Source organism: Haliaeetus albicilla, chromosome 13, assembly GCF_947461875.1.
Source record: "Haliaeetus albicilla chromosome 13, bHalAlb1.1, whole genome shotgun sequence".
In the NCBI taxonomy this organism is placed as follows: Eukaryota; Metazoa; Chordata; class Aves; order Accipitriformes; family Accipitridae; genus Haliaeetus; species Haliaeetus albicilla.
Genome location: NC_091495.1, coordinates 8,872,248 through 8,881,313, shown reverse-complemented (window position 1 = coordinate 8,881,313; position 9,066 = coordinate 8,872,248). Strand labels below are relative to the sequence as shown.

Sequence of the window (9,066 nt, the reverse complement as noted above, 5' to 3'; positions counted from 1 at the left end):
AAAGCACACCCTGACCCAACCTGAAACACCAGTGCACATGAACCCACAGGAGACCTGAAATCCTGCCCTACCGCACGGAAACCCAGAGCCTGCCTGTTTTCAGGCGCCTTCCACGTAGGCTCAGCGAATGCCATAACACGAGTCGTTACTTACTGACACAGGTAGTCAACTAAATAACCACGAAACAATAGAAAGGAAACGTCAAGGAGCCGACCCGCTCGGTCACTTCATTCGCTTGCGGTTCTGGGCAGTTCCTGCCTGCAGCGCCTGCGCTTCTCTTGAGCATTTCAGATAACAAACTGTCGATCAGCTGAGGGAAGCCGAGCCAGCCCTGCGGCGCACGCCTGTGGCCGGCCTCCAGCTGCGGATCCCCGCGGGGGGGGAGCTCGCCCCGCGGTCAGCTTTGGCGGCCCCGCTGCAGCGCTCCCGGTTTCCCGGAGCGGTGTTGCGGGAGCACCGGCAGACCCCCCCCTCCCCGACCCCCGGCCATCTGCAAAACGCTCCTGCCCACCCTGCAACCACGCGGCTTTGGGCGGGTGTAGCCCTACTTTTTTTTTTTTTTTTTGGCCCTTGGCTCCCCAAATTTGCCTGCTCGCAGGGACCCGGGAGCCCGGCCCCGGCCCTGTTCGGCAGGTGGCGACAGAGAACGGGCTTTGGGACCGGGCCGGGGCCCAGGGCCGGGGCCCGCCGGGTGCTCGGCGCTGCGCAGGGCGGGCGGCGGGACAGGGCGGCTCGGGGGGACCGACCCCGCGGGGGGCTGGGGGGGGGGGACGGCAGCCATCCCGGTAACGCCGCCCCGGCAAACCATCTCCCGGGAGGGCTTGCAGCGAGGTTCGGAGAGTTGTTTTTAAAAGCACTCCGAGAGAGTAGGATTTTTTTAAATCTTGATTTTTATACATTTACATCTATATGTCTCTCTATATACGGATCCGGGCATAAACAGGACACGTATCAGCCGAGGCGCCCAGCGCCCGGTCGCGCTGGCGGAGAGCCGGGCACCCCTCGGGGCTTGCTGCCGGCCGGGCTGCGGGGGGAGGCAGCCGGGGGGGGGGTCTGGCTGCGAGCACCCCCCGGCGGGCTCCTGCTCGAAGGGGCGGGGATGGCCGAAAAACGGGGCCCGTCCGGGCCGTGGGGCGCGGGCAGGCAGGGCCCGGCCCTTCCCGGGATGCTCCCGGGCCGGTGCCCGCGAGTGGGCACGGGGAGCTGGAGCGCCTCGGGGTTAGCCTTTCTATTTTCCCCTCGTAAGAACTCGAATAATTTTTTTTTTCCCACCTCCTTTGTCGGCCTCGGGGAAAAAAAAAAAAAGTCCTTCGAGACTCCATTCCGTAACAAAAAAAAAAGCATCGCTCCTGCCTGCACAGTTCATTCGCCTCCTTCTCGAGTCCCTCGGAAAGCAAGATTAAAGGGGAAAGTCGCAGCTGTATATTTATGTTTTCATTGCTAGAAGGGAATTGATTTCCTTGCATTTATTTTTGTAGTTGCAATACACAAGGGCGGATTTGCGTCACCAAAGCAACTTGCTGGTCGAGATAAAGTTGCACAAATATTGAAAAGGGAAGTGCTCGCGCTCATTATGAAGTTTTTCTCCGGAAGAAATAAGGATTTCTGCTGTATCCTAAAATACTAAAGCCGCTTCTATTTTGGGACAAATCTCGCAGGCACATCCGCTCATTTAGTCCGAGTTGGAACCTCTCAAAAAACAGGAGATGACCTGGACTGCAGCGAGCCCCGGGTTTCCTGCAGCCTTCTCCCTCCTTGCTCGGGCCGGAGGGGCCGCCGCCTCCCCCCGGGCCGCCGCGGCCGCGCAGCCCTTGCTCCTCCCCGGCCGCCGGCGAGGAAGGTGCGCGGGCGAGGGAGGCCCGCGGAGGCCTTTGGGGAGAGGGGACAGCCCCGTCCCCCCGGGGGACGGCGCGGCCTCGGGGGCGGAGGCAGGTGCTGCCGGTTCCGCCCGCGGAGGATGCGCGGGGGGCGCAGCCGGTGCGCGGAGCGGGCGGGCCCCGGGAAGGCACCTGCCCCCGCGGGTCGGGGTCCCCGGCTCCGTGGCCCGCCCCTGCCGAGTGGCAACGGCGTCGGTGGCAATGGCAAATTCCGGCAATAAATGCCCGAAGCGGGGTGCAGCGGGCAGAGCGGACTTCGTTGCCCTTCCCTCAGGCGGGCTGATGGCACGGCTCTGCCCGGCGGTGGAAACGCAAGTGAAACCGGAGTCGTTTGATCCGGTTTGAGAGCCAGAGGCTGGCGCTCGGGTCAGCTGCGCGGAGGGGATAAAGGGGGGGGGAGATGCAAGGAAAAGGGGCTTTCCGCTGTCGAAGCAGGAAAAGTTGAAACCTAATAAACCCTTTCTTTCGCCGCCTTCGGTTTTCGGACACATCTTGGCAAGGCAGCCCGTCTTTCTTTTTCGGTTTCGTCCCGTTAATAAAAACCAAAGCAAAGCAGAGCGGTGCCGGGCTGTTCCTGGGGAACCCGCCTCACCTTTACCCGTGCGCACGGTTATGGCTAAGGAACGCGGTCCCTCTCGCTCGCAGGTGGTTTCAATATTCACACAGAAGCTACGTCTTCATACCTGGCGAAAGAAAAAATAGTTTGCTTTTCTGGCGGTTCCCCGAAAACCTTCAGAATTTGGGAAGGTATTTGGAAAAAAAAAAAAAATAATTTTTTTTGGAAGCAAAATCAAAGCAAACCTGCAATCGTCCGATTCGGGAGCCTGCTCAAAACGGCAGCGACTGGTTTACATGTACGAAAACTAATATTAAAAAAATGTTCTTTTTCAGAGGCGGGTCGGGACAAACGTGGATGTTAGAGGGGAGCAAAAAAGCGCGAGAGGCGCTTTGATAAATTTGTCCCTAAATTATTGCCGCGAATATAGCTTATGATTGTATTCTAAAAAAAAAAATGGGGGTGATTCGGTTGTCAAAGCTTTGCAAAATTACAAACTAGTTTTTAAGGTGAAATTGGTGTGGCAGCAGACGCAGCCACCGGGCTGGAGAAAACGGTAAAAATCTAGAAAATTGCATTGTCGACAAAATACGATTAATTAATTAGTCGCTGCTAATGCAGGATCCAACGTGTCCTGGGCCCAGAGTACCTCGGAGCTCTCATAAATACATGTTACGTGCACCGACACAGACTCATTTTCTTCCAGACCATCCCAGGCTCATTTAGCCGGGAAAGAAACATATTTCCTTGGGAATAACGTCCGAGAGGACCAACCTGCCTCCAACCGCGAGAGAAGTTTCCTGCGCCTTTCTTTCAAACGTTTGAATATCGCGGCGGCAGGCGCAACGCCCTTGCGCTATTTTTGGGGGGGGTTTGGGGGGGTGTTTCGAAGTCGAGGGAGGAATTTCGGGGGGGGGTGGGTACCTTGCGGGGCAAACCGGGCAGGGCCGGGTCGCGGGTACGGGCCACCGCGCCGCCAGCGCGCAGTTGCGCGCTGGCGGCGCGGTGGCCCGTACCCGCGACCCGGCCCTGCGTGGGCGTGTCGGCGGGCGGTACTGCCTGGCCCCGCGGCTCGCGGATTGGGCGTGGGGAGGGAACGAAGACTGCTCCGGAGCAGGGAGTGTCGTTGCCAGAGAAAGTTTTGGGGAGGGGTGGATTTTCTCTTTTTTTTTTTTTTTTTTTCCTCCCCAGTGCGAGGAAAGGGGGTTTGGTTTGGTTTGGGTTTGTTTTGTTTGCGCCGCTCCGCTCTTCGCCCGCTCGCTCTCTCCGTCTCGCCGTGGGTTCGGGGGACTTTTTCCTTTTTTTTTTTTTTTTTTTTTTTTTTTTTTGCTGGGGGAGGGAGAGGTTGCTTTTCCCTCCTTGCCCCTCCGGCAAGTGCTCCGCCAGCCTCCTCTCGCCCCACCATCCCTCCCTCCCCATGCGCCCGGGGCGGCGGGCAGCTCCGCGGCGCGCACCCGGGAGCTGAGCGGCGGAGCGGCGCGTCCCCGTCCCCCGGGCAGGATGTACACGGCCGGGCTGGCTCCTTTCTACGCCTCCAACTTCAGCTTGTGGTCAGCGGCGTACTGCTCGGCATCGGGGCCGGCAGCCGGCGGCTGCTTCCCTCTGGACGCCGCGGCGGCGAAGAAGCCGTCCTTCTGCATCGCCGACATCCTCCACGCCGGCGGCGAAGCGGCGGGAGGATCCTCCGACAGCCTGCCCGGAGGTCCCGGCACCGGGATGCCGGCGACTTTGGGAGCCGTCCATCACGGCGGTGCCTTCCACGCCGCCGCCGCCGCCTCGCCGCTCCGGCCCACGCCCGTCGTGGCCCCCGACGCCCCCGCCGCCGCCTTCCCGCCGCGCCTCTCGCCGCTCTCCGCCGCCTACCACTCCCACCACCACCGCCCCCCGCAGCACCGGTCCCCCGCGGCGGCGGCGGCGGCGGCGGCAGCGGGGGGGGGCGGCGGAGGCGCCTCGGTCCCGGCCCCGGCCCCCGCCCGGCTGCCGGGCGGCCACACGCCCGGCTCGGCGCCGGCGCCCGCCAGCAAGGACCTGAAATTCGGCATCGACCGCATTTTATCGGCGGAGTTTGACCCCAAAGTCAAGGAAGGCAACACGCTGAGAGGTAGAGAAATGGGCTTGTCCGCTTTCCCCGCTAGCGCTCCTGGGGCTCTTTTATTCATTCTGCCGTTATTTTTAGCGAGTATAACCCGCGATCGGAAAACTTTTCGATCTAGCCGAGAAGAGAGTTCCGAAAAAAAAAGCGTTATAAATCCGGGTTTCTAAGAGCGCTCACTAAAATACCCCCCGCCCCCCCCGGCCCCCCCCGGCCCCGCGCACGGCAGCAGCCCGCGGCACAGCGACTTGCGCCGCTGGGAAAACTTAGCGATAGCGTAAAAATAGCGAAGGCGACGGCCTCCGCTTCCCGAAGCGGCCCGAGGCTTTTTTTTGCCTCAGAGGGCAGAGCCCGTTTTAAAGGCTTTCGCTGCAATCCTGTCTCCCCTCGCGGCGTGTAAACATCCTGAGCAAGGGAGTGAATATACCGGAGGATGTTCTGCCTGCCGGGGCAGGGCCCCCTCTCCCGAGGAGAGCCCCCGGGGCGAGGAGGCGGCTGCCCGGTGTGTGTGTGTCCCCGTCCCCCCCCCGTCCCCGCCAGCCCCTCCGGCCGGGGAGCCGGCCCCGTCGCCCGGAGCGTACCGGGGGGTCGGTTTCGACCGCGGTATAACCGAGCTCTCCTTGTTCCTGTGCTCGCAGATCTGACCTCCTTATTAACTACCAGCCGCCAAACTGGGGTTCATCTCCCCAACTTGCAGCCTGCCGCCGGCCAGTTCTTCGCGTCTCTAGACCCCATTAACGAGGCCTCTGCTATTCTGGGTCCCTTAAACACAAACCCAAGGAGCTCAGTTCAGCACCAGTTTCAAGACACTTTTCCAGGTACAGCTCGTCCCTCGTCGACCCTCCCGTGGCGCAGGGCCCTCCGTCCCGCAGCCCCCCCCCTCCCGCCCCCGGCCCAGGCTCTCTCCTCCCGGAGGGACTCGCCGGGCGCTTTTGAAAGGCCAGGGCGTGTGTTTTGTAGCGAGGCTCAGATTTTGGGCGAAAAGCCGGGCTGCGTGGGCGGGGGGAGGAAGAGCCGGCTAGGGCCTGACCCAAAGGACCATCGCACCTAGTACAAAGATAATACCTGGGCCCAGAGAGAAGAGGCGGGGAGGGGGGAGAGGAAGAAATTCGGGTTCCAGACCGCTCCATCCTTGCCCGAGGAGGCCGGCCCGGGCCTTGCCCGCACACCGCAGTCCAGCTGTTATTTCGATCGAGTTAAGGCTCCCTTTCATATATTATTAATAACGGCGTCTCCCTCTCTCTCCCCCCTCTCTTCTCCCCCCGCCAGGTCCGTACGCAGTTTTAACCAAGGACACGCTGCCCCAGACGTACAAGAGGAAACGCTCCTGGTCCAGGGCTGTTTTTTCCAACCTGCAGAGGAAAGGTTTAGAAAAACGGTTCGAAATCCAGAAATATGTCACCAAACCGGACAGAAAGCAACTGGCAGCGATGCTGGGGCTGACAGATGCTCAAGTAAGAACGGCTTCGGTTTTATTTCAAATCTTACTTCCAGTTTAGAGGGATATCGGAGGGTGGGGGGGAGGGAAGGCGGTTGCAGAGAGTTTTCCCTTAATCTTCGGCAGGGCTGGCGGAGGAGCGGGCCCTCGCCCCCAGCATCTCCTGCGCGCAGGTTCCGCGGCGTTTCGCGGCCCGGCGCGGAGCTTTCGCCTTTGTTTTGGCCACGGCCGAGCAGGCCGAGCGGAGAGGCGAGCGGGGCCGGGGCAGATCATCAGTGTGCGCTTTATTGAAGTGCAACTCGCTGTGGGAGGCAGTTTAGGTCAAAGGAAGCAGAAGAGAACACACTATTTTTAATGCACCCCCCCCCCTTTTTTTTTTTCTAAATCTCTCCCCGCGTTGTGAAATCCTTAGTTCTGGGGAAGTGAAAACTCTTCTTCAAACGGAATCATTAAACGCCACTCTGTCTGTAATGATTCCACTATTCAGGGCCCGCAGCGCACAGAATTGTATAACGCTGTGGTTTCTTGAGCAAGGTTTGGTTTCCTGGAAGAAGTAGAAGGAGGGAGGGGGAAAAAAAAAAAACCCAATCCAAAAAACAAAAACCCGAAACAGTACCGGGGGGGGGTTGTTGGTGTTTAAACGAGCGAACTAGAAGGAGGGAAAAAACACAGCCACCTTAGTCGCGTAAGGGTGTGGGCAGCCCCTTGCCGCCCGCCCCCGGTGGAAGGCGCTGGGGCCGGTGCGGTGCGCGGTGCGCGGTGCGCGGTGCGGTGCGCGGTGCGCGGTGGGGGCCGTGCCGCCCGTCTGAGGGCGGCGCGGCCGCAGGTGAAGGTGTGGTTCCAGAACCGGCGGATGAAATGGCGGCACTCCAAGGAGGCGCAGGCCCAGAAGGACAAGGAGCCGCCGCCGGAGCCGGAGCCGGAGCCGGCGGCCCAGCGACCCGGCGCACCGCCCGCCGCCGCCGCCGGGGAGCCCGAGCGCAGCCCCAGCCGCTCCGAGGGCGACAGCGACAGCAGCGACGCCGACTCCCTCGACATGGCCCCCAGCGACACGGAACGGACTGAGGGAGCCGAGCGGAGCCTGCCCTCCGCCGCCGGGCTCGGCAAGTCCTCCGGCAGCCCCGGCCTCCCCTCCCCGCCGCCGCCGCCGCCGCCGCCGCCCGCCGCCGCCGCCGCCAGCCCTGAGCCGCGGAGCGGCCTATAGACGGGGCGGCCCCGCGGCACCCGCGCCCGGGACCTGCGCGCTAATTTATCTCCCTTCCTCCGCCCCGGGAGCGCCGCGACGGCCGGCGCGGCACCGGCCCGCTCCCGCCCGCGGCCGGCGCCCGGCCCGGCCCGGGGCGAGGGGCCGAGGACGCGGGCGGAGCGGGGAGCCCCGGCCCCGGGACGGCCGTGCGGGAGGCGGCCGCCTCTCCCTCCACGCTGCTCGCAGGAGAGCGGGATTTCTCTGATTTTTTTTTTTTTCTTTTTTAATTTTATTTTATTCTCCGTCTCCCGCCCCTTGTCCTCTCCAGGAAAATCCGAGCGAGGGACTCCGAGAGCGTGCTCCGAAATCCCTCTCTTCCCCAAACCCTCCCCAGACAATTTACAATGTGAAGTATTTTGCCAACGTCCTCATCGGTTGCAACGTGTTGCTTCGAATAATCCGGCCAAGAAATACTGCACTGACAAAAATATATAAATATATATATATATCTCCTGTAAATAAAATGTTTGCTATGGTTTGTAACCACGTCAGTCTGTTGACCAGGGGAGAGGGCTGCTGAGGCTGCCCCAGCTCCCTTCGCCCCGCTCAAAGGCAGCCACTGTCTCCCCTCGCCTTGAAAGCCTCCCGAGGCAGCCTTCTCCTTGGCGTTGTTTTTTTTTTCTTTCCCCCTTCCTTTTCTCATGGAGGCGATGACAAGGAGCGGAGATTTGATTACGCAAAATTGTGCCCCCGGTGAGAAACTTGCCAATTACATTTGTAGAGCCGCATGTGCGTACATACGTGCGTCTTGTGAGGTGCCTTTCGGTGTGTGATGCGAGGCGGGACCGGAGTGTGTGACTCCCGGCGACTCTCGGGGGCGCTGCCAAGAGCCGGCGGGGCCGTTTGGGGGTGCGGGGGGGTTGGGAGGGGGGCGGCTTTGCTTTGCTTTGCTTTGGTGTCGTTCCCATTTGCCGTGCGCCTCTCCGCAAGCCCCCGCGGCGGGGTAGGGGAGGTAGTGCTCTTTGACGTCACAGCGTAGCCATGCGGCCGGGGGGGGCGCGCTGTGACGTCACGCAGGCGCTATAGGCGGCGCGGAGGCCGAGCGCAGGATCGGGCCGCGGCGGCGGGCGGGGGCGCGGAGCCCCGTGGGGCTGGGCCGGGGGTGCGGTGGGGGGCAAGGCCGACCCTGCCCCCGCCACGTCGGAGGGTTCTGTAGGGCTGGTGCCCTCCGCAGGAGGCAGGGCCGGGGCGTGCGGCCGGGGGACCCCCCCGGGGATCCCTTGGGGTCCGGGCCGGGCTCCGCCGGCTCCGCTCGGGTTCCTCGTCGGCTTCGCTCCTCGGATAAATAGAAAGCGCCGCGGTGCCCGGTGCTCCGCTCCTGCCGGGGCACGGGGGAAGACGGGGGGGGGGGCGCTTCTCAGCCTGCATCCCCCTCCTCCCTTCCCGAGCAGCACCGACTAAAGAGAAAGCCGCAGCGGTGAGGATCCCCCGTCCTTGCCCACCGAGAAGCGTGTTTTCTGCCTCGGGGCTTTGCGAGGCCCCAAGCGGAGCAATTCGGCTTTCTAACACGCGCGGGGCCGGGGGAGGCCTGATCCTGCCCAGGGAGGTGAGGGCGAGGGCAGGTGAAGCGAAGCCGCTTCCCCCCACCCCCCCCCTTCTGGGCCGATGGGCGCTGAGCCTGTGACACCGTTAGAAAGAAGGGGGAGACGGAGAAATCAGGCGAGGGACCGAGAAATTCCCGGTATCCTCCAGCGATGCGGAGGCGGGCGAGAGCCCGGCCCTGGCCTGCTGCTTCCCGGAGGGCTCAGGCGAGAAATCCTTCGGGGCCGGGGGGGGGGGTTTGCCGGGGAGGACACGCTCCTCGGGGCCATCCCTGCTAGCGGGGTGTGTGGGGGGGTGTGTGTGGGGGGGTGTGTC

The 9,066-nt window shown here is 62.5% G+C and overlaps 1 protein-coding gene across 3 annotated transcripts; it reads left to right on the top strand.

Moving 5' to 3' along the window:
• The first annotated feature begins 3,488 nt into the window (after positions 1-3,488).
• HLX (H2.0 like homeobox) lies at positions 3,489-7,942 on the top strand. 3 transcript variants are annotated; one of them, XM_069800084.1, is made up of 4 exons: positions 3,489-4,534; positions 5,164-5,343; positions 5,795-5,979; positions 7,478-7,942. In XM_069800084.1, the coding sequence occupies exons 1-4, from the start codon at positions 3,934-3,936 to the stop codon at positions 7,727-7,729; spliced, it is 1,218 nt and encodes a 405-aa protein (XP_069656185.1). In that variant the 5' UTR covers positions 3,489-3,933; the 3' UTR covers positions 7,730-7,942. The 3 variants fall into 3 exon arrangements, with proteins under 3 accessions (XP_069656185.1, XP_069656186.1, XP_069656184.1); XM_069800083.1 differs by having other exon boundaries at positions 3,500-4,534; positions 6,790-7,692; XM_069800085.1 differs by lacking the exon at positions 5,164-5,343 and having other exon boundaries at positions 3,498-4,534; positions 6,790-7,692.
• Positions 7,943-9,066: the final 1,124 nt, after the last annotated feature.